This window comes from Gambusia affinis, linkage group LG05 (genome assembly GCF_019740435.1).
Source record: "Gambusia affinis linkage group LG05, SWU_Gaff_1.0, whole genome shotgun sequence".
In the NCBI taxonomy this organism is placed as follows: Eukaryota; Metazoa; Chordata; class Actinopteri; order Cyprinodontiformes; family Poeciliidae; genus Gambusia; species Gambusia affinis.
The window spans coordinates 13,828,790-13,854,910 of NC_057872.1; the positions used below are offsets into that span (position 1 = coordinate 13,828,790).

At 40.8% G+C, this 26,121-nt stretch overlaps 4 protein-coding genes across 5 annotated transcripts; 3 read left to right on the forward strand and 1 right to left on the reverse strand.

The window, feature by feature from the left end:
• The first annotated feature begins 1,297 nt into the window (after positions 1–1,297).
• hsc70 (heat shock cognate 70) lies at positions 1,298–10,609 on the forward strand. 2 transcript variants are annotated; one of them, XM_044117464.1, is made up of 9 exons: positions 1,298–1,429; positions 5,730–5,934; positions 6,102–6,307; positions 6,414–6,566; positions 6,645–7,200; positions 7,294–7,496; positions 8,706–8,904; positions 8,993–9,225; positions 9,413–10,609. In XM_044117464.1, exons 2-9 carry the CDS (start codon positions 5,730–5,732, stop codon positions 9,593–9,595), a joined length of 1,938 nt encoding a protein of 645 aa, XP_043973399.1. In that variant the 5' UTR covers positions 1,298–1,429; the 3' UTR covers positions 9,596–10,609. The 2 variants fall into 2 exon arrangements, with proteins under 2 accessions (XP_043973399.1, XP_043973400.1); XM_044117465.1 differs by having other exon boundaries at positions 1,368–1,520.
• Positions 10,610–11,462: 853 nt separating this feature from the next.
• Positions 11,463–13,441, forward strand: LOC122831372 (chymotrypsin-like protease CTRL-1). The gene is made up of 7 exons (XM_044117500.1): positions 11,463–11,585; positions 11,794–11,897; positions 12,002–12,081; positions 12,170–12,251; positions 12,376–12,556; positions 12,693–12,823; positions 13,151–13,441. Exons 1-7 carry the CDS (start codon positions 11,540–11,542, stop codon positions 13,310–13,312), a joined length of 786 nt encoding a protein of 261 aa, XP_043973435.1. The 5' UTR covers positions 11,463–11,539; the 3' UTR covers positions 13,313–13,441.
• Positions 13,442–14,748: 1,307 nt separating this feature from the next.
• Positions 14,749–16,928, reverse strand: LOC122831367 (G-protein coupled receptor 1-like). Its single transcript, XM_044117494.1, has 2 exons — positions 16,876–16,928; positions 14,749–16,446 (listed from the first exon to the last, which is right to left on the reverse strand). The coding sequence occupies exon 2, from the start codon at positions 16,409–16,411 to the stop codon at positions 15,362–15,364; it is 1,050 nt and encodes a 349-aa protein (XP_043973429.1). The 5' UTR covers positions 16,412–16,446; positions 16,876–16,928; the 3' UTR covers positions 14,749–15,361.
• Positions 16,929–20,989: 4,061 nt separating this feature from the next.
• Positions 20,990–23,629, forward strand: LOC122831368 (chemokine-like receptor 1). The gene is made up of 2 exons (XM_044117495.1): positions 20,990–21,057; positions 21,366–23,629. The coding sequence occupies exons 1-2, from the start codon at positions 21,048–21,050 to the stop codon at positions 22,358–22,360; spliced, it is 1,005 nt and encodes a 334-aa protein (XP_043973430.1). The 5' UTR covers positions 20,990–21,047; the 3' UTR covers positions 22,361–23,629.
• The last annotated feature ends 2,492 nt before the right edge of the window (positions 23,630–26,121 follow it).

The following is a 26,121-nucleotide window of genomic DNA, read 5'->3' on the forward strand; positions in this document are numbered from 1 at the left end:
TTGTTTGTATTCAGTCCTTTTCACAAGCAAACATGCACCATAACAACTCCTCAAGTTAAAAAAACGAAAAAAAGCATTTTTTTTACATTGCGAAGTACACAATTCTCAATGTGTGTAATTTAATCTAAGTATGTAACAGCTGATCCTATAAAGCCTCAATTATTTGTTGATGAACTTTAGTGAACAAGCAACCCTACGAAGATAAAAGAACAAAACAGACAGAGCAGGGATGAAGTTGTGGACAAGTTTACTGGATAATCGCATCCAGCTGTCGGTGCCCAAAATCCTAACACATGAATCCTTCTGCAAATATGCTGGTGAAGGAGTCATGCTGTGGGGAAACTTTGCTTAAGCAGGGAGCTAAAGATTTTACCCAATTAAAGGAAAAACAGTTAAAAACAGGATAATTCTGGAGGAATTGAGACGGCAAACCACTTGAGCCTGTGGTGGAGGTTCAGTTTTAGAAGGACAATGAGACTAAACCTAGATCCGTATCTCCAAAAAAACGTTTTACATTAAACCATATTACTCAATGGCTCAGTAAAAGAGAAAACTTTAATCCAATTGAAAATATGTGGCGGGATGTTACATTTTATAATCTCTGATGTTGAAGTTGGCTGAATTCAAAGGCATACCACATTTCAGATTTTCTAAACTTTTGAAAACATGTCCTATATATTCCATTAAAGAAATTATACATTAAGCTACATCAGGTTTGTCTATCAATTAAACTCATAAAACTTAATTTTTGTTTTGCTTTATGTCATTTTGACCAAATTTGGAATTGGTTAGGAAAAGCAATGCAAAAGAATGACCTTACATACAGAAGCAAAACCTCAAGAGGTTTACAACTTTGAAAATATTCCCTGTAATGTTTTCCACAAATTGTCACTGCATGTTGCTTATTTTGTTGTAGATTTTTCTTGGAATTTCTGACAAGAGTTGTAAAAACTTTTGAAAAAATGTAATCTGCAACGCTGTGTATGATTCATTTAACTGCTTGCACATGCAATAAAGCATGTGAGTAACGTTAGTTTTCTTAAGAAGGGCTTTTTAATATTTCCTATCTTGCCGTCGAACATTTAAGTCTTTGCAACTTTCCAAAGTTCTACAAATTTACCTCTTTCCGGTTTTAATTTTGCTTAGTTAGAAAATCAGTGCCGAGATAATAATAGCCAGCTTTCATTCAAAGAAAATCTGGCCAGTGAGCAGAAACACGGGTCTAGAACTTTCCTTGGTGGAGTCACCTGACACCTCCAGTGGGCTCTGCCTGCACCGAGCCTTATAAAACCAGGAGGGACAGGACAGTCATCCGCTGCCCGCCAGGAGAAGAAGGGAGTGCTGGAGAGGAGCACAGACGGTGCTGCTTAAAAAAAGGCATCACTTTAATTCAGGAAACTATCACTTCCTGAGCATCTAACTTCACAAGGTAACTGAATATACAGGAATCTTCACTCTTCTGGCCTCTCTTTATAATCTATCTTGTTTGCTGCTTGGAAAGCCTGAATACAAAGCAAGAGGTACTGACATACTTCAGGTTTGCATGGTCTCTGTCAAACGATGGCATGACACGTGAAACCAAAATCACATGTGCAACCAAAAAAATGTTCATGGCTAAGTGATTTTATTTGTGGTGTGTGTGCAAGACATAGGAATATTATGTCAGTTTCTCTCCTGTGTTGCTCAATTTCTAAGTCAATACAATGTTTTTTACAAAAGGAAGGTTTCAGTCCTCAGACAAAGTCACTTGGAGCTGCTTTTCCACAGAAACACTGTGACATTTTCCTGTTCTAAAATTGGTTATCGGTTGGGTGAGCGCAGCTCCCAAGAGCTTCGGCCTCTCAGGGGCTTTGTTAGTGTCAGGTTCCATGTTTATCTGTGTATTTATTTCTAGTTTTCTTGTGTGTCTGAGTCTCTGTGTTGTCCTGTCTCCCCGTGATTAGTTCCCAGGTGTGTCTCGTTCCCTGATTACCTCATGTGTATTTAGTGTCACCTGTGTCTCCGTGTCTTTGTTGGGTCCTCGTCTCATTTTGGCTTCAGTTCTGCACGTGTCAGTTAGTCCATTCGTTTATCCTGTTTTTGCTACCAGTGTTGAGCCTTTGGATTCCGCTCAGCTGTGCTGCCAGGAGTTTTGGACTTATTGTGTTTTTTTTTGTCTGGATTAAATTCATTATTCTACATATTTTCTGGGTCTGCCGCTTCTACCTCACCTCACACCACACCAATTCATGACAGAAGGACCCAACCAACAACAACGAGGTGAGGTTGCTGCATTTATGGCCCAGAATAACCGTGAGGGATGGATCCAGCAGCAGTTGGAGTTGGCACAACGGGATCTCTACGAGGACGTAGAGATCCTGCCTTCTCCGCTGCTGCTGGAGGAGATGGGCTTAGAGTCGGACTACGACCTGTTGAAGAACCAGACTCGCACCCCGACAGCCACCTCCAATGCTTCTCCGTCACTCCCATCAAACATTCTTTTAATAGAATCCGAGGAGGATTTTTCTTACCTTTTTGAGCAGTTTAAGAGAGACTCATTTATGTTGGAGATAGTTTTCGAGCTCTATGACGAGTTTCTTCGGAGAAGACAATCCGTCCCAGCCACTCCTCCGGCCCCAGTTTCGTCATCTCCAGTGTCTGCCACACCTGCTCCAAGAACTGCTGCTGCTCCTGCAGTTCCTGCGTTTTCCGGGCCGGCGCTGCCTTCAGTCTCCGCCACAGCGGTCTCTCTGCCTCTCGTTGCCGCAGCCTCCGCTGCAGCACTTCCGCGACCAGAGCCGGCAGCAGCTTCTCCTCCTCGTTCGGAGCACGCTGCAGCCGCTGCTGCAGCCTCTGTTCCTGTCTCTGTGCCTCCCGCAGCCACTGCAGTCTCTGTGCCTCCTGCCCCAGTTAGTGGGTTTTTTGTTCCCTCGTTGAACCCCAGTGCTCCTTCCGAGAACCCCAGTGCTCCTTCCGAGAACCCCAGTGCTCCTTCCGAGAACCCCAGTGCTCCTTCCGAGAACCCCAGTGCTCCTTCCGAGAACCCCAGTGCTCCTTCCGAGAACCCCAGTGCTCCTTCCGAGAACCCCAGTGCTCCTTCCGAGAACCCCAGTGCTCCTTCCGAGAACCCCAGTGCTCCTTCCGAGAACCCCAGTGCTCCTTCCGAGAACCCCAGTGCTCCTAGTGTCCCTTTGTTGCCACCTAGTGTTTCCTCTGAGTTTCCTCCCCTTAGTGGTCCCTGTGTTTCTTTGTCGCCCTCTAGTGGTCCCTCTGAGTCATCTCCGCCTTCTAGTGTTCCCTCCCAGCCTCTTAGTATTCTTCCCAAGCCCCAGCATCTCAGAGTTCCCGTAGTTTCCTCGATGCCTCCCCTTAGTAATCCCGAGTCTCCTCCCCTTAGGGGTTCTAGTGTTCCTCCATCACCTCCTAGTGTCCCCTCCGAGCCTCCTAGTGCTTCTGGCGTCCCCTCGTTGCCCCCTAGTGACCTTTCTGAGTCTCCTCCCCTTAGTGCTCGTCCTTGGTCTCCGTCCCCTAGTGCCCCCTCCGAGTGTCTACCTAGTGTTTTCTCATTGTTTCCTAGTTTCCACTCTGAGTTTCCATGTGCTCCCTCCTCAGTCCCTAGTGTTTCCAGTGGCTCCTCGTTGCCCTCTAGTGACCTTTTGTCGCCCCCTTGTGTTCCACCCAACCTCCCTAGAGCTCCTCCCGAGACCCCAGCTCTTTGTGTTCCTCCTGAGCCCCAGCCTCATAGTGCTCCTCCCATGTCCCTTCGTTGCCGCCTCCGGGTGGCACCAGAGACGCCTCGTCGCCGCCTCCGGGTGGCACCAGAGACGCCTCGTCGCCGCCTCCGGGTGGCACCAGAGACGCCTCGTCGCCGCCTCCGGGTGGCACCACAGACGCTGCCGCCGCCTGGTGGCACCAGAGACGCTGCCGCCGCCTCGGTGGCACCAGAGACGCTGCCGCCGCCTGGTGGCACCAGAGACGCTGTCGCCGCCTCGGTGGCACCAGAGACGCTGCCGCCGCCTCCGGGTGGCACCAGAGACGCCTCGTCGCCGCCTCCGGGTGGCACCAGAGACGCCTCGTCGCCGCCTCCCTTGGCGCCATCGACGTCCGCCGGACCTGCCTCCAGGTGTCCGGCCACTGCGCCGCGGACGCCCCCCGGACCTCCTCCGTGGTTTCCGCCTCCTGCGCCGCGGACGCCCCCCGGACCTCCTCCGTGGTTTCCGCCTCCTGCGCCGCGGACGCCCCCCGGACCTCCTCCGTGGTTTCCGCCTCCTGCGCCGCGGACGCCCCCCGGACCTCCTCCGTGGTTTCCGCCTTGCGCTGCGACGCCCCAGACCTCCTCCGTGGTTTCCGCCTCCTGCGCTGGACGCCCCGGACCTCCTCCGTGGTTTCCGCCTGCGCCTGGACGCCCCGGACCTCCTCCGTGGTTTCCGCCTCCTGCGCCGCGGACGCCCCCCGGACCTCCTCCATGGTTTCCGCCTCCTGTGCCTCCACCCACCCTGGGGGTAGTTTTTTGTGTGTTTTGAACTCTTGGCCTCCGCCCACTCGGTTGGGTGTGTTTTTTGTTGTTTTGGACTCTGGCCCTCCTTCCAGCGCCCCTCCGCCCACTCGGTTGGGTGTGTTTTTTGTTGTTTTGGACTCTGGCCCTCCTTCCAGCGCCCCTCCGCCCACCCTTGTTGTGTTTTTGAGTTTTGGACTGTTTTTGGGCGTCTTGGAGCCGCCCTTTAAGGGGGGGGTACTGTCAGGTTCCATGTTTATCTGTGTATTTATTTCTAGTTTTCTTGTGTGTCTGAGTCTCTGTGTTGTCCTGTCTCCCCGTGATTAGTTCCCAGGTGTGTCTCGTTCCCTGATTACCTCATGTGTATTTAGTGTCACCTGTGTCTCCGTGTCTTTGTTGGGTCCTCGTCTCATTTTGGCTTCAGTTCTGCACGTGTCAGTTAGTCCATTCGTTTATCCTGTTTTTGCTACCAGTGTTGAGCCTTTGGATTCCGCTCAGCTGTGCTGCCAGGAGTTTTGGACTTATTGTGTTTTTTTTTGTCTGGATTAAATTCATTATTCTACATATTTTCTGGGTCTGCCGCTTCTACCTCACCTCACACCACACCAATTCATGACAGTTAGATTTCTTCTCTAATCAATTATGTCACTATGCAGCAATTTTCTTTGTGGTCTTTGTAGATCACTCAGGTAAACTGATCAGCTGCTCCACAATATGCCTAACACAAAAACAGAGACTTAGGGAGGCCTTTTCTGTGGCAGGTTGAAATATGTGACTACATCACTGCCTGTTTTTAAATCACTGACTAATTTTTTCGCCACATGATATGTTGATTTGAGTTTCTGCTCATTTTATAAGCTTTTTATTGCATGGCTGGTAATATTTTGAACATATTTTCTATTTTTGTATTCTATATTTGTGTCTTTATTTTTGGCATTTTAAGATTTTACATTTTTTAAATGTATTCAGCAATTTGCTTCCTCTAGAAATTTTAAGTTATTTCTTAATAAAGTTAGATGGGATTGACTGGATTGGATAAAAGATCTTTAGTAAGCCTGCAAAATTACTATTGAAAAACATCCAAGTTTCTTGTGGATGCACAGAGTTCTAAGTGATATCACAACAATTTTTGAGGCTTAAGCAGAAAGATATATAAAGACATTGGTGTGATAAACACCATATGCACTGATTTGAGATTGAACTGCCAATGTAAATGTGCTGAAATGCTAAAAGTCTTTTTGTTTGTCTTTTGAAGATGTCTAAAGGACCAGCAGTAGGCATTGACCTGGGTACCACTTATTCATGTGTGGGTATCTTCCAGCATGGCAAAGTGGAGATCATTGCCAATGACCAAGGGAACAGAACCACACCAAGTTATGTGGCCTTCACAGACACAGAGAGGCTGATTGGAGATGCTGCCAAGAACCAGGTGGCCATGAATCCAGCCAACACCGTATTTGGTAAAAACACTTCAAGACTGCACTGTCAGAAACAATAATGCAAAATAGGATTTCACTTGTCCATCTGTTTCAATTCTAATTTTTTTTTAACATCAGTTCATATTAAAATGCAAAATCTCTATACACACAGTGAAACTTTCTTTTCAATGTTGCTGAATTAACGACAGATGCTAAGCGTCTGATTGGTCGCAAGTTTGACGACGCTGTGGTGCAATCGGACATGAAACACTGGCCCTTCAAGGTTATAAATGATTCCTCAAAACCAAAGATGGAGGTTGAATATAAGGGGGAGATCAAGTCCTTCTACCCCGAGGAGATTTCCTCCATGGTTCTCACCAAAATGAAGGAGATTTCTGAAGCTTATCTTGGCAAGGTATGCTGCTTGGAATGCTGTTACTACAGCAAAATCAATTTGCAGCACCCAGACTTACAATGAGACATATATTTTCATTAAATGAAATTATCTTTCATCATTTCAGCCTGTGAACAATGCAGTTATCACAGTTCCTGCTTACTTCAATGACTCCCAGCGTCAAGCCACCAAAGATGCTGGTACCATCTCTGGCCTCAATGTGCTTCGCATTATCAATGAACCCACAGCCGCAGCCATTGCATATGGCTTGGACAAAAAGGTAACCATCAATCTAATGGCTAAAATGCTAGCCTCTTGCTTTTATGTTGCTTTTACAATTTCCTTCTATTTATTTCAGGTTGGGGGGGAGCGTAATGTTCTCATATTCGACCTTGGTGGCGGTACTTTTGATGTGTCAGTCTTAACAATTGAGGATGGCATCTTTGAGGTCAAGGCCACAGCAGGGGACACACACTTGGGTGGGGAGGACTTTGACAACCGCATGGTCAACCACTTCATTGCCGAGTTCAAGCGCAAGTTCAAAAAGGACATAATCAGCAACAAGCGGGCCGTACGCCGTCTGCGTACAGCGTGCGAGCGAGCTAAGCGCACCCTCTCCAGCAGCACCCAGGCCAGCATTGAGATCGACTCACTCTACGAGGGAACAGACTTCTACACTTCCATCACCAGGGCTCGCTTTGAAGAACTCAATGCGGACCTGTTCCGAGGAACTCTCGAGCCTGTGGAGAAGGCCCTGAGGGACGCCAAGATGGATAAAAGCCAGATCCATGATATTGTCCTAGTGGGCGGCTCCACACGTATTCCGAAGATCCAAAAGCTTTTGCAGGACTTCTTTAACGGACGTGACTTGAACAAGAGCATCAACCCAGATGAGGCAGTTGCATATGGGGCAGGTAGGTCTCCACAGAATTTACTCCTGTATGCCTAGAAGAGGTGCAAATAAAAACTTTCCTGTAATCATGACTTCATTATTTGGAAACCCACAGCTGTACAGGCTGCCATCCTGGCTGGTGATAAGTCTGAGAATGTGCAGGACCTGCTCCTGCTGGACGTCACACCCCTGTCCCTGGGAATTGAAACGGCTGGAGGAGTGATGACAGTCCTAATCAAAAGGAACACCACTATCCCAACTAAACAAACCCAAACCTTCACCACCTACTCAGATAACCAACCTGGAGTCCTCATTCAGGTAGCACATTGTAGCACATTCTGCAAATAAAAGTTCACACCTCTTGCTATTGGGTGACTTTTGTAAAATTCGACAGTGAAAGGAATACTCTGGGTTATAATAAACCCCTATTAAAATAAGGGTTTATTTTTCAGTCGGATTTTCACCATCTTTATAAATGTCATTTATAATTAACATTTATAAATGTCAATTAGTTTGACATTTCTAAATGTCAAACTAAATATTTCATTAGCAAGCTTAATATTGTGTGCGCCAATTAAATATTTATCTCCAATCTAAACATTTAGTTATCAAGCTAAATATTTAGTTTAGAATGTAAAACTATTTAGCGGCAACCTAAATATTTGGAAATAACACAGTGGAAATATAAATTAGGAAAATGAAGCGCCTTTTTTTTTTATTTATGGCATGTTAAATAACCCAAATTATTGATTATTATTTTTAATTTTTGACCGAGAAACTTTACAAATATTATTCAGTTATATATTATGCAGTACCATGAAAAGTTATTTACCTCCCATCACAACTTTCTGCTGTTTCTGCCTTTTTCTCTACATTAGATCAGTCAAATGGGTAAATAAAATCCAGGTTTTAACCAGTGACTTTATTTAAAAGGGAAATAAAAACCTATACAAACCCACCCAGCCCTATATCAAAAGTAACAGTTGAATTGGGCAATTAAATTATTAATTATATTTAAAAAAAACAAGTTCAATTTGACCAGGTCTGATTGCTGCCAGACTTTGGCAGTAATCAGGAATTTTATCCTTCTGGATCTGCACAACTTGTCATCATTTAAGAAACACTAAATACCAGAGTGAGACTCTCTGGCTAATTAGTTTGTGACCTTGAACTCCTGCACCCTTATCATAATGTATAGTTGTATACTTACACGTTGTAAAAAATAATCCAAACCCCACCAGGAACTCAACCAACCTCTGATTCGACTGAAATAGATTTTAGAGTGTTCAAGAGAAAGCCCAGACTCTAGCCCAATTGAAATGATGAGGCTTGACCTCCGAAACTGCATTATGAATTCATTTGTGTTAACTTTGATATTAAAATTACTTTGATTATTTGAAGAACTCAAGTGTGGATAAACAGCAAGAACAGGGTAAATCTATAAGGGGATAAAAACCTTTTTAATTGCACTGTTCCTTAGTGATGAAAATGTGCATTGATCCAATAAACATCAATACCTTTTTTTAGGTTTACGAAGGGGAAAGAGCCATGACCAAAGATAATAATATCTTGGGGAAATTTGAATTGACTGGTATTCCGCCTGCTCCCCGAGGAGTCCCTCAGATCGAAGTGACCTTTGACATCGATGCCAATGGCATTCTCAATGTGTCCGCAGTCGACAAAAGCACCGGAAAGGAGAACAAGATCACCATCACTAATGACAAAGGTTTGACCACAAATTACGGGGCAGAGATTGTTCATCAGAGAAGTTTCTAAAATCACTGAAACAAGCTTTATGTTTCATTCTTCCTCAGGTCGACTGAGCAAGGAAGACATTGAGCGCATGGTGCAGGAAGCAGAACAGTTCAGATCTGAAGATGAGGCCCAGAGAGACAAGATCACTGCCAAAAATTCTCTTGAGTCTCTGGCCTTCAACATGAAGAGCACAGTGGAGGACGAGAAGCTCCAAGACAAGATCAGTCCTGAGGACAAAAAGACTATCATAGACAAGTGTAATGAAGTAATCGCCTGGCTGGACAGGAACCAGGTAAGACATCCGCAAATTAAAAAGGCTTTTGTTAATATCCAAAAACAAGAAATTCATGTTTGAAAAAGTTGTAAAATCACAGATGTTTAGCAGAGAAACTGTGATAGACATTTTTACACTTCCATATTGTGATTTCACACTCTTACAGCTCTTACAACACAATTATCTGCTTCTTTTTTTTACACAGACAGCTGAGAAGGAGGAGTATGAGCACCAACAGAAAGAGATGGAGAAGATTTGCAACCCAATAATCTCTAAGTTGTACCAGGGGGGGATGCCAGGAGGAATGCCAGGAGGAATGCCCGGTAGCTTCCCTGGCGGAGCCGGAGCTGGTTCCTCCTCTGGCCCAACCATCGAGGAAGTTGACTAAATATAAGCAATAAGCACAACAGTTGCTCATCTTAGCTTGACCACATGTACTGGCTGTTCGAACCATGCATTTTGTGCCAAATGGGCACACCATAAAAATTCAACTTAATTTTGCTCTGCAGCGTTACTGTTAATATAATGAGTTATTGCTAAATTGTGCTAAGGATAGTGCTTGCCAGAAGGAGCCTTGGTGTCTGAAATTTCTAACTTTCTGACATAACTACAAATCTTCATAGAGATGTTTTATAGGCCAGCACTAATAAGTTCATGCATACCTGTGGAGTTAAAATTAAAGTATGTATGGTTCTCAACACTTTTGGCAAATGCGACCCAGGCCCCTGAATTAAAGTTTGCCCAACCATATTTCAATGCAAGAAAATCTGCAGGGCTTTTTTGTGACATCGCTATTCAAGCTTTGTAAATCCACAGACATTTCAGTTTTTCCCCATTCTTTTTTAAAGAAGACTTCAATCTTTGTTCCATTGGATGGAGAGTTTTTGTACACATCATATTCTTATTCTAGTCAGAAAAAAAATCACAATCACAATCAAATTTGACCTATTCCTTTCAAACCCGTGTGCTTTAATTTAAACCGTTTTGTTTTCAGCTGTCTGTATGTTTCTGGTAATTGTCTTGCTGTAAGGTGACCTTCAACCCCAGTTTTAAACTTTACAGGATTCCTTCCAACATTGCCTTGTATTTAAGACCACAATCCATCAACTCTGTTCACTTTCCCATCCCTATGAAGAAAAACGTCCTGCCTGCACAAGCTTACCAGTAGCATCACACATAGCATGTAAGGCAAAAGGTTAAACTTTTGGTCTGATATGACCAGAGTACCTTCTGCCACATATTGGACTTGTTGCAAATTGCACAGGGACAACTGAGCAATATTTTCACTTTTGAATAGTCATGCATTTCAGGCAGCCATTCAGATGGGTTGAACATGTTTAAAGCTGGAGACATTTCTGCTGTTAAAGCCTAAAATCTTGCAATAAACATTTACACATCTTTATCCCTGACTGTCTTCTGTGTTCATTAATCTTCATGATGCCGTTTGTGTTGTTAAACAAACCTCTGAGAAATTTATACAGCTGCATTTACACTAAGATCAAATTACTAGGGTAGAGTGTGTTTACTACCGTAATTAGTTTCAGTGGATTTTTTTGGGAGCAAAAAAGTTAAGTTGGTTGAACCCCAGTTGAACCAATTTGCATGCCACACTTTGGGTATTTTTTCAGATTTTGACGTGCAAAAACCCTTGAAAAATATTAAATATTGACAATCGTGTGTCATTAAACAGAAAAATGCAGTGAAATACAGTCAGGTTTGAGTGTTTGTTCAGTCTTCAGTGTTTAATTGTACATCTCTAAATCATTAAAGTTTCCTTTAGATAACTCTCCAACAAATTCATAAGTTAATGACAAGACATTCAATGTGGCAACTATACTACCGATCTGACAGACTCCTCCTGAAAGAAAACCACATTTTGATCAGTATAGTTTTAATCTCTCAATGTACCTCACAGAAAATGAAAAAGGTGTTAAAAACAGAGATCCTGAGTGGGAGAAGTAAGCATTTATCAACAGAATGCGTTGTCTGTTCCTGATGCATGCATGTGCTGTTCAGAAGTAAGAAGCAAGCGTCACTTACTGAATCATTTTTAATAGCAACAGCAAAGGAAAACCATGTTGCTGTTTCTTCCAAATCAAATAATTATGTGATCTATATTTTTCTATTTCAAATGTGACTTTAATTTGTCAAAGGTGCTTATCGGCAGGTGGTGTTTTCTCATGCGGGGGCTGATGAAACATGGATGGGGAGGAGTTTATACCAAAGGCTACCCACAGAAGTCAGGGTCAGTCAGGTGGGATGCACCTATAAATGCTTGCGTAGCACAAAGTTGCCAGACAGGGTGGACTTGAATCAAAGTTGTGCCACAGTTATGTTCTTGCTTGTAAGTTGTTTTGCGCTTGTGGCCTCCACACTGGGTGAGTGGCACTATAACTTTATTTCATGCTTTCATCTCAAGGCAAACCATAAAAGAAATGCAGTAAAAACATTGTCTAAGAAATAATTGACATTTCACATTTTAACTGGATTGCAGCTACATATGCACTGATTACACTGTTATATAACTGAGCATAGCCATTGCAATTGGGAACAAGAATGATGCTGGATTTAATCGTTGGCCCTCAGGGTGTGGAGTGCCTGCTATTAAGCCCCAGGTGAGTGGATACAACAAGATTGTTAATGGCGAGACTGCAGTGTCCGGTTCCTGGCCCTGGCAAGTTTCTCTTCAGGTACGTCGCTCAGTCTTCTAAAATTCTCCAGTTCTGTTAAATCATGCAAAAACAAAAACCTCAGGCAACGAAAATTCCTTGAAGAGACATTGTTCCAAACTTAGGACAGTAGCGGCTTTCACTTCTGTGGAGGATCGCTGATCAACCAGTACTGGGTTGTCACAGCTGCTCACTGCCGTGTGTCGTAAGTTGCTAGATGTGTCCCATTGCAAACATTTGAAAACTGCTTACTAAAAGTAAGTAATCAATAAGATGACCTTTCATTCTGATAGGCCGTCAAGCCACCGTGTGATCCTCGGTGAGCACGATCGGCAGTACAACAGTGAGCCCATTCAGGTCAAGACCATTTCTAGGGTAAGGAAGATAATTCAGAAAAATCCCTTTTCTAAAATGTGAGCTTTCTATCTGTGCAACCGTTTCAAAGATATTTCAACTTTTTAAAAATAATTTGACATTTTTTCTTCACCTCTACGTACAGGCCATCACCCACTCTTACTTCAACTCAAACACCCTTAACTATGACATCACACTTCTGAGGCTCTCCTCCCCAGCACAGTTCAACTCCCGCGTGTCTCCTGTGTGCTTGGTCTCCTCCAGCACCAGTATCCCCTCTGGAACCAAATGTGTCACCACTGGATGGGGCAGGACAGGACAAACCTGTGAGTGAGCCTCTCTCTACATGTCTAAGCAGGATGGTTTTACTAGCATCAAAGCTGGAAAACCTTACAGAGGGGTGGAAAAAAAAGCACTGATTCGGAGTGGTTGTGTTTTTGTTTTTTTTTCCTGTCTTCTCAGCAAGCCCTCGTTACCTGCAGCAGACCTCCCTGCCTCTGCTCAGCCCTGCTCAGTGCAGAAATTACTGGGGTACCAACAGAATCACCGATGCCATGATCTGTGCTGGTGCTTCTGGAGTGTCTTCCTGCCAGGTAACGTGCAGGTCAATGGTTAGACTTCACCGGGTAAAACATAGAAGCTTAAAATGACAACTGAACGATATGTTTGCAAAATACATTTGTAACGTGTGAAATGTGAAATTAAATGTGCTCTTTTAAAAACTCTGCATGAAATTCCCTTTAAATGTGAGTGTGTGAGTGTGTATATATCATCTGAGTCACCAACTGTGCTATTGCTACACTTTATCCTGTTTTCGAAATCAGCCAGCCCAGTGCTCACAAAAGACAGAACACAGATGCTGTATGAATGCAGGTTCATTTCTCTTAAGCTAATCTTGCAAACTATTTGCCTTGTTTCAGGGTGACTCTGGTGGCCCTCTGGTGTGTGAAAGCAGTGGTGTGTGGTATCTTACGGGTATTGTGTCTTGGGGCACCAGCAACTGCAACGTGAACACCCCGGCAGTGTATGCCCGCGTGTCCTACCTGCGCAGCTGGATCGACCAGACCCTTGCTTACAACTAATCCGAAAAACACTAATGGAAACGTAGTAAAGCTGAAGTTGGTTCATATTGTGAGTAAATAGAACCAGTGTCTCAAAGGTTGCTGTTTGACTCATTCTCAAGAAATCAAGCAATAAAATCTTGAAGACTTGCTGGTGTCATGTTCTTAAATAAGATATGTATGTATGTAGGTGCGTGTGCGTGGGTGTGTGTGTGCGTGTGTGGGTGGGTGTGTGCGGGTGTGCGTGTGTGTGTGTGTGTGTGTGTGTGTGTGGCCTTGAATTTGATGCATTGTAAGGACCATTTTCCTAACTCATGCTACATTGTGAGGACTGACTGGTTATGGGTAAGATTTAGGACTAAAGCGTGAATTGAGTTTAGATCAGGTTTAGAGTTAACCATGAACTGGTGATAGCTAGATTTATGACAACTGAACAATATGTTTGCAAAATACATTTGTAACGTGTGAAATGTGAAATTAAATACGCACTTTTAAAAACTCTGTATGAAATGCCCTTTAGATGTGAGTGTGTGAGTATGTATATATCATCTGAGTCACCAACTGTGCTCAGCTTAGCTTAATTCTAAGAATTAAGCTACAGAAATGAGTGAAAATGAATGGAGGCCAATGCAAAGTCCTTGTGAAGATAGAAAAACATATTATGTGTATATGCGTGGGTGTGTGCTTGGGTGCATGGTTTGGTGTGTTCATGTGTGCATATGTGCACTTTCAGAATATATATTGACATGAGGTCAACAAGAGCTTCTGATGGTAAAGGAAAACCACAGTGTCTTTACTTTAAGCTTTAAAGGTTTGAAAACATTTAGTTTTAAGATAAATAAGTAAAGAAAAAAAATTTCAAGTATCCAGAGATAAAAACAAAATCCACATAATGTTCTTGGCAGTGCATGTGCTTTTAAGAAACTTGTGACCATTTTTGAAGTAATTAAGTCAGCAAAAGCATTTGTAAAATTATAATGTGATTTCCAACTGCATAAATCCAGTATACTGACAGCATCGTTGTTACTTTTTCCAGTTGCAACAGCACCAACTACTTCTTAGAAACAAACGCAGCATGATCATTCTCATTGCACAACACATGTGTGGTCTTTCAGATGACATTAAAATGGAAGTGGTATCTAAAGCCTTGTGTGTCTCTCCAGCTTACAGTGAGTTTGAATGTTTCCATCAGTTGCCCATAGTAAGGTATAAAATGTCTGATGGGTACAATAAGGGGTATGGTTTTTTATTCATATTTATCAAATATGTATTCATACTTGACTGTTTCTTCTTGCCATGATCAACATTACTAATAAATATCAATTTAATAAACTAGATGAATTAATTAAGAACAGAAAATAATGAATGTACTGTATTAGCGTCCTGTATTTGTTCCAGCCCACTCAGTTTTTCTCTGATCAATAAATTGACCATATTTCTTTTTTTTAACAGGTTTGTTATTTATTATTAAAACAGACACTCAAGCGTACATGTAATATTAAAAGAAAAATCAGTTATGAATATTGCAAGGCATATTTGCATAGCTACAGATAACACCACTGATACAATAACACACATTTATTTCTATGGTAATACATCTCCTGTGACACCAACCAGCCTTTATAATCATTTATATACATTTATTACAAAATGTCAGAGCCATGAAAAGTAAAAATAAACCAAGAAAATGCCAGTTTGTTCTCAAATTAAAGTGTAAGTTTGACATTATTTTCACTTTAAACTGTTGAATATCAATTACTGTATAATAAAAAATTTACAAGTTATTTGCAACTTCAACACAATTTGTTTTTCTCTACTGCTTCTTCAAATAATATTTTTGCCAATGTTAAGAAAATTTACATCATGGCAATGGTGGTAGGAGCGGGTCAAACCCCCCGCTGCGCCTGTCTCAGTTGTTGTGTTCTTGGGCAAGAAAGTTCAGACTGCTCCATAACAGCTGTGGCTTCCGTCAGTTCGAGAACGTGTCTGAGTGGCAGAATGGCTGAATGTAGTGCAAAGTACTACACAAGTACAGGCCATCTAAGAAACTTATTTGATGTTCCTATTTTCCTATAATTTGTTGAAGTCTTCCTCAGAACTCACTTGCATTTCTGTGGAATCCAGCTTGGTCTTTATGAAGGTTGGAGAAGTCACAGCCTGTTTTTCCTCCACAGTGGATCTTTGAGGAGTCCCTGAAAAGGGTGATGAGAGTGAGCGAGATGATCCGAATAAGACATGGTCTTCTGCCAGAGTGCTCTCTATCACAAAACAAATGGACTGCTTGAGCTTCGTCTGAAACTCGTCGCACATGAAAACATAGAGGATGGGGTTCAAGCAGCTGTTCATGAAGGCAAGACTTACAGTTAGAGGACCTGCAACAAGAACAATGTTCTGTACATCTGAGTAATTATGGAATTTTAATTGTATGAAACTCAAAACATGAAAAGGCAACCAGCAGGTAAAGAATGCAAAAATTATGGCAAAAATGATCCAGTGACGTCTTTGTTTCCTCATTCTCTGCAGACGCCTGGCACGGATCCCTATGGCCACATGTGAGAAAAATATCGCCAGGAACGGGAAGAGAAAGCCCATAACAAAGCGGAATATACACAATGTCCAGTGTTTGTTTTCTGTCATAGCTGAAGGGTACTTGCAGTATGTCTGATTCTGCCTCTCTTCCACGGTACGAAAATATGCATAGGGTGTGCTACAGATGGCTGCAGCCAACCAGATCAGAGCACTTATCACTTGAGCTTTGCCAACGGTGCGCTTGTTTTGTGCCCACACCACCACCCAGGTGGACAAGCAACGATCCAGACTTATTGCTGTCAGAAAAAAGACGCTGGCAAACATGTTGACCAAGCTCACAAAGTTGTTGAGTTTGCACATAAACTCTCCAAAAGGCCAGTGGTGCTGCTGAGAGAGAGAAACTGCTGTAAACACCAGGAACGCTGTGAAGAGGAAGTCGGCCAGAGCCAAGTTGAGAAACCACACAGAGTTGACAGTTTTCCTCATTATGAAGCCGGTCACGTAGATAACCAGACCATTACCCACTGTCCCAACCACTATAATCATGCAATACATAACCAGGGAGAACACCCCGATATGATCGACTCCCATGTCCAATCCAGATGTGTGGGCTCTGAAATTGATATCTGATGAAAGAAAAATGGAATCAATTGAAGATAGATTCTCCAGTCCACATAGAGAGAACAACCTTTTTTCTCATATGTACACAATCAATTTAACACTTTCTTCAGCTACAGTGATGAATGGCATTTCACTTGTGATCACAAATGATTTTGAGGAGATAGGAACTTGTTCAGGGTATACCCTGCTTTTCAATATGATTACATATTGAAAAGCATTGAAAAGTATACATATTGAAATAGTCTATTTTACTATTTAATGCACTGAAAACAAATGAACTCATTGCTACCTTAAAACAAAGATTGCTCGACAAATACATTTAAATGGTATTTAAGAGGTTACTACACAAGTATTTCTGCAAATCTTGTTTAAAAAATACAACAGTTTAGTGATTTTAAAGTAAGTAGTTTAAAATAAATGTTACCCGTTCTTACTTTCCTTGAAGTCTCAGAAGTCTTTATCGTGGCTAACTTCTATGCCGTCTTCCTTATATTTCTGTCTCTGTTTTTACTCCTCCCTCTCAAATGCAAATTTGACAGTGCAGTCACTTAGAGGGGGTGGATAAAGTTAACATTACCCTGAAAATGATGCCAAATTTTTAAAACAACTTATAAGGCAAGACATTCTGGTGATATACAGGTGATACATTATGCCTGTTAAATTGCCAGAGACTTCTGTCAATTTAATTTACTTTTCCCTACACAAGCCAATCCTTTAGTCTTTGGCTGTTTTAGTGTTTCAGCTGATTTGACACAACTTATGAAAAAATAAATCCTGAAGGACAATTGCTTTGAGGTCTCAAGCGTAAGCAATCTCCAGTAATTTTGTTAAACAATAGTGGAGCAAAATCTATCCAGGGCAAAGCATTGTGAAGTTCTCCAATGTTCCACAATATCAGTCACATGACCTTAAACCAGTTAGTGCTCAGTACATTGAACTGAACAATGCTGGATTCTACATGACAAATGCAGCTCACCTCAGTTTCTGCTCTGTCTGTTTTGTTCTGATTTGATTGAGGACTTTTTTAGTCAAACTCTCGGGTTTGGCACAGAATGCAACAACAACCTTATGTTTTCACAATTGGTCATTATCTTCGTTTTCAACGCCAGTAAAAACATTTCAACACATATTGACTTGTTGCAAAAAGTATGTCCAAAAACATTATCAATTGGTGACTTTACAGGCTTGAATTTATGGCTTGAATCAAAATTAGGCCTTGTCCACACATAGCTGGATCTTTTAAAAAAGATGATAAACGAGATATTTGCTTCTATAGAATTATTTTGTGCACACTTGATTGGCTTAATAAAAGTGTTCATCCACATAAATCCACTGAATTATAATTCTCACTGGTATTTGACCTGCCAAAATAATAGGAAGAGGCATAAACCAATCACAATCCTTCAACAAAACCATGACCTCCTGAGATTCATTTGTGTGGACAGAGAGAAAGCTTGTATTACTTTTAAATACCAAGTTAGGGGATTAAAGAGAAAAGAAAACTTTCCTATATTATCCCACAGCAGTTTAGTCTGTACGTTTTCGTTATTTAAAGCACTTTGAACTGTGCTGTTGCTGCCTTGCTGTAGAGGGAGAGAATTCAGCTCCTTGGTTTAATTGAATCATCTGCTGCTTGGTTGTCCATCAGCCAATCACCAAATGGTTCACTTAACATAGCTGAGCTCACGGTTGAGACAGAGTGCACAGATCACTTGCGTGTCATTCAGCAGCTTCTTTTTGCAACATCTTTTGGCGTTTGAAGTTTGTAATAAACTTTATAGGCTATTCTGTTGTGAGCCCCTTCCTGCTTCTCCACCTGGATCAGAGCTGGTCTATTGTTGATTTGTATTGTTGACTTGTGTATGCACATGACAAGTGAGACATCACTTGACATGTGACCAGACATCAATGCAGACATCATTACATGATGTCTGCATTGATGTCTGGCACAGATACTAGTTCTTTTAACACGTGGTTCACCATAACTTTGAACTTTCTTTTTCTGAGCAGTACCAGAAGGGCTACTGCTGGGCCGCTATACTGCAGCTGGCTGAAGGAATGCTATTGTTTTGTTGTTGTTTTTTGGTTAAAGTTATACATGTAGACTAAAACTATGTCCTTGGGTGAGATTCCCAAGCTGGTGTTGTTCTCAGTGTCAGTGTCTAGGACACATCCTGCCAAATTGCCGCCACGCTAGCCTTTTTCTGTGCATTTAAATCGGGTGTTCACACAGTTTCCCATATTTGGCTTATTGCCTCTAAACCAGGGGTCTCAAACTCAATTTCCCCGGGGGCCGCTGGAGGTAGAGTCTGGGTGAGGCTGGGCCGCATCGGGTTTTCCACAAGAAAAGCTCTTACAAAAACATTCCAATGTTATCAAATGTCTTTATTTTAATTTTTTAAACACAAAATAAGATGAAAAAATAAATAAAATAACAATTCATAAGAAAAAAAAATTAATCAGTAATAAATAAATAAAATAATAATAACACAGCAGCTACAGAAGACTAGATAAATGTAATTATTATAATTCAGATTCAAATGGCTGTATTAACAGTTCTTTAACCTTTAACTTTCTGAACATGAATGGAACATTGAACATAAACTGTTATGAATATAACAGTTTATAAACTGTTTCTTCTGCCTACTTCTTACTGCTAGAGGTCTGGCAGCGCTTCCTCTCGCATAGACAAGCCACATTTGGCTTAAGGGAGGAGGCAGTTGAGACCCTAAGTAGAGCTTGAAGATGCTCGTCAGTAAGTCTGGACCTGTACTTGGACTTATTGAAGTTCAAGGTAGAGAAGAGCTTTTTGCACAAGTATGTGCTCCCAAAAAGACACATGGTCCGCTTGAACATTTGGGAAAGCTCAGGGAAGCTGGGTGGCAATTCTCTCAAAAATTGCCCAAGCTTGTCTGCTTTTCCACTCACCTCCCCTGAACTTGGCTTTGAGTTCAGAGTGGCACTGCGGGTCAATGAGCTCCATTTGAAGCACTGTGATTGGTAAGTTTGTTCAGCTCCGCACACAACACTGAAAAGTGCCAATCATATCAAACTCGCGGGCCACACTAACATTAAACTTTCATATTAAGGTGGGGGCCACAAACTATCGTCCCGAGGGCCGCAGTTGGCCCGCGGGCCGCGAGTTTGAGACCCCTGCTCTAAACAGTTCTTTCAGTTATAAACAGTCTTCTCTACAAACACACACATGGTAACACCTTAGCCAAAAGCTCTGTTGAGAATTCACACCTTTCTTTTTTACCACTCTCAGCATAACGCTCTGTTTTAAATGTGTTGCATTCCCAAACTGGGGTCTCGAGATCTAATGTGCAACCGGACACTATAACTGCAATTCCAATAATGTTTTTTCTAGACCCTTTATCTTTGTAGGGTCTGTCAAAGCCAAACCCTCAACAAGTTGAAATGGTGAAATAGAGAGAAATTAAAGCTGTTTTGACTTTTGCAGGAAGAGAATGCAACTTCACTCAGGTAGGTGACTCAAGCACCATATTGAAAGGCATATGTGGCACACATATAATCTGGACACTTTAGATGTAAGGCTGCAGTTTTAGCCACCCACTTGACTGTTTATTAACCTATGAAATATTTGCAGACGTCTGTTGGTTTTACTTAACCTTTTTGATTTAATGTATTTAGCTTCCTGCAGGTCTTGTATTTGGAAAAGATCTATTAATGCATATGCACATCAAATGCATTTGAAGAAATATTTTACTTTGCAAAGTGATGTTCTTGTCATTATCAGATTGTCAGAATAATCCATTGCATTCAAACACTGAATCCACTGAATCTCTGTCCAACCTTAATTATATTGTCACATTTATTGTTGCAATTTAAACATTCAGTAGCACATTTATCTATATTCCAAATAAAAGTTGCTTGGTTGTTTTCATGTGATTCTTGATCTGCAAAGTGTGTGTGTCAATATTGTGAAATTTTGAGGACTTAGCTGTTAATAATTCAAAGTAGTATGTTTTGCAAAATGGCAGTTCCTGTGAAGCCACCTTCATGATCAGTATCTTTTTCCTGTTTATTAATAGCTTCTTTCTCTTTCTTATTTCTGCATAAGCTCTGAAAATAAGATGGAAGCCTATTACAGATATCAGATTTTTTTTATTGCAGTTAAAATTGAAAAACATTGCTTCTTCACATCGATGAACAATCGATATACTAAATATACTTCCCTATATTCCTGCTCATTTTTGTGTTTGTTGTCATGTAATTGTGTGATTACATGACAGTAATACCTTACTTGCAACAAATACGGTAGAATTTCTAATTGATACTGTGCGTCAAAAGCAGTGAAATACATCCCACCTGAGCAACCACACAGTGATAGAAAACATATCTTTAAAAAGAAATCACTCTTACAAACTAGTGATAAATGCTTAAAGGGTTTTCTTTCACTGTGAAAAAATTCAAATATCCTGCATTGCAATGCACTACTTTCATTTTGCTCACTCCTTTTTCTGAGCAACAAAGTCTCATTGGCAGCTAGATGAGCTGTGAGGGAGGAGTGATATTACAGGGTGAAGAAATAAAGCTCTGAACTGTTAGAGCCCAACTCAGACTGAACAGAGACTCTTGCAAAATGGATATTGGTAAGAGCTTTTAAAACTACAACTAACATGCATAGTGTTGCTGATATGTTGTACTAGCAGGGAGGAGTAAGACAATGTATCCTCTAACTAATCTTTGAAATGACAAATTTAGATATGCATTACCTATGCTTAAACAGGGAATCTTGATATTTCCTAGTCAATTCAGGTAAAATAGTTGTAATTCAGATGCCTTTGTCTTTCATCTTACATTGCACATCAAATGATTATGTTGTTATATCACAATTTCTTTTTCTTTCAGTGTATTCTTGAAAATCTGTTTTCAAATATTTCCAAATTTCTGTCATCAGATTCGGTTCTGAAGCATGTCCAGACATTCTCACTGGTCGTCTACTGTGTGATTATAGTGGTTGGGACAGTGGGTAATGGTCTGGTTATCTACGTGACCGGCTTCAAGATGAAGAAAACTGTCAACTCTGTGTGGTTTCTCAACTTGGCTCTGGCCGACTTCCTCTTCACAGCGTTCCTGGTGTTTACAGCAGTTTCTCTCTCTCAGCAGCACCACTGGCCTTTTGGACAGTTCATGTGCAAACTCAACAACTTTGTGAGCTTGGTCAACATGTTTGCCAGTGTCTTTTTTCTGACAGCCATCAGTCTGGATCGTTGCTTGTCCATCTGGGTGGTGGTGTGGGCACAAAACAAGCGCACCGTCCTGAAGGCTCAAATCATGAGCGCGGCAATCTGGTTGGCTGCAGGGATTTTCAGCACACCTTCCGCCTACTTTCGCGATGTGATAAACCATAATAATAAGACATACTGCACTTACCTTCCAAAAGAAGTTGTATGGCGTCTGAATATTGTCCGTTTTCTTATGGGTTTTCTCATTCCATTCCTGGCAATATTTCTCACCTCTGTTGCTATAATCATCCGTTCCAGGCATCTGCAGCGGGCAAGAAAACGGAGATTTCATCGCATCCTTTTCTCTATTGTTTTGGCATTCTTCATCTGCTGGTTGCCCATTCATGTTTTGACTTTTGTAGAAGCCAGTGACCAGCGTCTCCAGAAAGTTGTTATGATTGGAAGTAGTCTAAGTGTGTGTTTAGCCTTCATGAACAGTTGCCTGAATCCCATCCTCTATGTTTTCATGTGTGACGAGTTCCAGAAGAAGCTCAAAAAGTCCCTATGTTTTGTCCTAGAAAGTGCTCTGGCAGAGGAGCATTTGTCTTTTGCATCGTCTCGCTCACTGTCATCTCACTTTTCACGGATTTCTCGAAGGTCAGATTCTGTTGGCCCAGAAGATAACCGTGTGCATACGTTGACTGTCACGGAGAGCATGGTGGCATAGAGTAAAGGAAAGGCAATGAAACAAAATCAAATGTTCATACTCTCATTGAAATGGCAAGAAAAATAAAAAAAAGAGCAAGATATTGCTGACATCCATTTGTGGATTGATATAGACAATGCCATGCACCTGTGGAGTGAAATAAGAAGAATGCTTGCTGTTATGAGCGCTTTTTATGTTTCTTGAAATGATTTGTCTTTATTTTTCACCACTCCTTATACTATACCCTTATACCGTGTGATCTATGGCAGAATATTTTGATCTATGTGACTATAAAAATGTAAGGTTGTTGAAATAATTAATGGAAATATTAACATGTCTTGTATTTTTTTTCTGCATCTCTGTACTTAATAAACTGTGAAACTGCAGATTTTTGTGTGTTTATCTTTGTATGTACGTATCCATGTATGACACTGTCAGCTAAGAACAGTTTAGTTGCAAGGCTCAGTTAAAAACAAGGAACAAACATAAAACACCTTTTCAGTTTAAAGGTGGGCAGACAGAACATTTGCATTATTATTACTGTCTCTATGTTTCCCAGACTTCTCTTGGTTTTGAGTCTTTCTTGCATTGTGTTCTGTTTGTATACTGCTTATTAATTTCTGTCCTCTGTTCAGTTTCTATTCTGTCATTCATTTCCTCTCTCTTTTTTCTGATTTTACTCTCAGATGCTTCCTCTCAGCTCAATAGTCTCAGTTGTTTCTTGTTCTACTCACCAGTTCTCAATAGTATTGTTTGGTTATGACTGGTTCATATGTTCAATCATATTCTGAGTAATTCTACCCACCGTGTTTCTGATTTGTTTTTGGGTTTATTTAATTTCATGATATTCAGTTCTTCAGTTTTTGACCCTCTGGTTTTGTTGTTGTATGATGTGGATGTGTTTTGTACCATTAAGCATATTTATTTTTACTTCAACTCTTGTCATTTAAAAAAAGCTAAGTATTGCTACACTGAAACTATGAATGCCTCCAATAATAGTCAAATCAACAGATATAACTTATGTACTACTTCTCATTTAGTCATTCTTTTTTAATGCAAGCTTTCTCCTCTGTCTTTTTCTTTTTAACATGTAAGCTTCACTAACTGGTGGGAGTATGTGGCTATAAAGAGCTTCTGGAAATATGTCAAGATATTTGGTGATTAAGTGTAAACCTTAACAAACTAGATTCTGTTCATATGGCAAGGAGAGGAAATAAATGTGTTAACACTGCTTACCACAATTTCCTCTTGCAAGTAGTGAAGCAGACTGATGGGTACTCTTAATTTACAATATTGTAAATAATTAGTCTCAAAATATGAAATATTTGTTTAAGTTTCTGACAGATAAAAGCTTTGCGTCTGGCGAATGGCTTCTATTACAAATGTAACTTATCAAATAAAGTATGAATTATAGGCAATTTGTGTGCCATTGATTCACTGACATAAACAGAAGCACAGAGAAATAAAGCAGAAGTTCTAACACTAAGTCTACCATCCATTGCTGGTTTTGAAAAGGGGATATTTTATGGTTAAAATTTTGTTGCTTTTGAAAAGCTACAAGCAGCTTTTTTGTGATTCAGTCTGTTGTAAAGTTTGTTTAAATTGCTCAGAAATGTAAAGTAATGTTCTCCAATTATAAGAGGATATTTAAATCACAAATGATGCAGCCCATTATTACTTTTCAAGGCTATAAGATCAAAGTTGTCTCAGGTTTTATAATTGATTATTCCCGGGGCTTTATTCATCACGTTAAACAGCAGGTAAAAAACCTGAAGCTGAAGTTGGGCTTTTACTTAAGAATTGGATCTTGTTTATCATTTGAGGCTTAGAAACATCTTGTCGCTGCCACTTTTATTTCCCATTTTAGACTACGGTGACATAACATATATGCCTGCATGTTCACACTGGTTTCATAAGCTGGACTCTGCATGGAGCACTGTGTTTCTCACTGGTGGAGGAGCCCTGCCTCACCACTGTCTTCTCTTTACATGCGTTGGCTGGACTCTCTACTCACCCACAGATTCTACCACTGGTATCGTTTTTATTAACAAAGTTATCTTGGGTTTATTCTTCCCCATATCTCCTGCACCTTATTGTTGAAAAACTTTCAGGCGGAGGTTTTCTGCACTCGGATGACTTCATTTTATTAACCATTCCTAAGATTCGCGTTGATCATGGCAGGAAATCCTTCCAATTTGCTGCTCCCTCAGATGGGAATCAACTGCACAAAGATGTAAACTTGAAGAAAATGGTCCCTTTTAATGTATTTAAAGCCACTCTTAATCAGTTTGGGAATGGGTTGTTTTTTTTTGGAATTGCTTTGACTAATATCAAGATGCACTTTACTCCTAATTTTACTTTCATGGCTGTATTTGCTTTGTTGTTTTTATTCCTTTATTATCCATACTGCAGTTTTGGTTTGTAATCGTCCATGTCTCGCTGCCAGTCTTGGCCAGATTTTTAATCTCAGTGAGACACACCTGGTTAAATAAACAGTGCATACAAGATGTTATCAAAGCTTCCTTTTCATCAAAGTTTCTTGTGGTTTCTCTGAAGAAAATCATACAGCTTGAGGCCTAATTGTGAGTAATAATAGTATCACACCACCCAAAGGGGAAATGATTGGCAGAGTAAAATACCTGGTAGAAAATGAACCTGAACCAGAGTGAAGAGGAATCTTCACTTGAGTCATGGTTATTTCATGTATTTAGGAAGGGACATAAAACAATTTATGAACAACTAAACACATTTTAAAACGTATTTTTCCTTTAATGCATCACATTGAATCTAGTTGCTGTATTCACATGGTACCTACTGAAAATGGAGAACAAAGTCCATTGGGCCAAATATAGCTTCATGTTTGATCACAGGATTGGGAAGAGGATCTTTTTCGAAACTGTCTGCCACTTGAATGTTTTTCATATTTCTGTAATTGGTCATTTTGGAACTGACACCTGAGATAAAGTGCTGTGGGTTGTTTGACTGACCAGTGTTAGGAAGGGAATAAAAGATGTTTTAGCACTATCTTTTGGTGTTTCGATAAGAACAAAAGTATAGGATACATACATTGTTCAATAAACTACAGCTAATTGTTTTACAGAAAATAACACATAAATGTTATATTATGAGAACAAACAGCCTAACATTAACTTTTAGTAACTTTTAAAACTTAGGTTCATAATCCACTGCATTCTTGAGTTCTTGTTTTGAGTGTTTCAACTTTGTTATAAGAGCGCTATCAGCTGATTGTGGAACATGTGCTAATGAGGAAATATCTCTAGACTTGGTGTACAAGTGAGAAGGTATTCTATCATAGTAACCAGGTGAACTTCAAGTGGATATTGGGACTATTATCCGGGATTGTTTTGTGTTCCAGTCCCTCCCCGGTGCTATAAATGAGCACCACATTATAGCAGGATTCATTTATCTGTTGGTGACTTCACAACTAGGCTGGACGGATGGATAGAATCATACATTTGTGGAAATATACAAATAAATGATTTGCATAATCCACAAATATCTGCCTCTTTTGGCATTTACATTTTCATACAGTCAATATGATTTAATTTCATGGTGAATAGTCTTAGCTGGTACTTTTGTTTTTTTTTTTCACTACTTTGGTATGTCCACGCTGTCTTATTGGCAGATGCAGCAGCGGAAAGGGAGGAGTGCAGAGAGAGAAGAAATATAGTTAAGATGACATATACATCAACTCAGAATGAAGACCTTGCAGCTGCCTGGATCATGGAAACTGGTGAGTTGCTCAAACAGATAGCACCAAT

What these genes read in the sequence shown, in the direction of transcription:
- hsc70 (XM_044117464.1), top strand. Translation starts at nt 5,730, where the DNA reads ATGTCTAAAGGACCAGCAGTAGGCATTGACCTGGGTACCACTTATTCA. An exon ending in CTGAAGCTTATCTTGGCAAG is followed by an intron (nt 6,308 to 6,413) that starts GTATGCTGCTTG and finishes TCATCATTTCAG; the next exon opens with CCTGTGAACAATGCAGTTAT. An exon ending in AACCTGGAGTCCTCATTCAG is followed by an intron (nt 7,497 to 8,705) that starts GTAGCACATTGT and finishes ACCTTTTTTTAG; the next exon opens with GTTTACGAAGGGGAAAGAGC.
- LOC122831372 (XM_044117500.1), top strand. Translation starts at nt 11,540, where the DNA reads ATGTTCTTGCTTGTAAGTTGTTTTGCGCTTGTGGCCTCCACACTGG. An exon ending in CCTGGCAAGTTTCTCTTCAG is followed by an intron (nt 11,898 to 12,001) that starts GTACGTCGCTCA and finishes TTCCAAACTTAG; the next exon opens with GACAGTAGCGGCTTTCACTT. An exon ending in CTGGAGTGTCTTCCTGCCAG is followed by an intron (nt 12,824 to 13,150) that starts GTAACGTGCAGG and finishes GCCTTGTTTCAG; the next exon opens with GGTGACTCTGGTGGCCCTCT.
- LOC122831367 (XM_044117494.1), bottom strand. Translation starts at nt 16,411, where the DNA reads ATGGGAGTCGATCATATCGGGGTGTTCTCCCTGGTTATGTATTGCATG.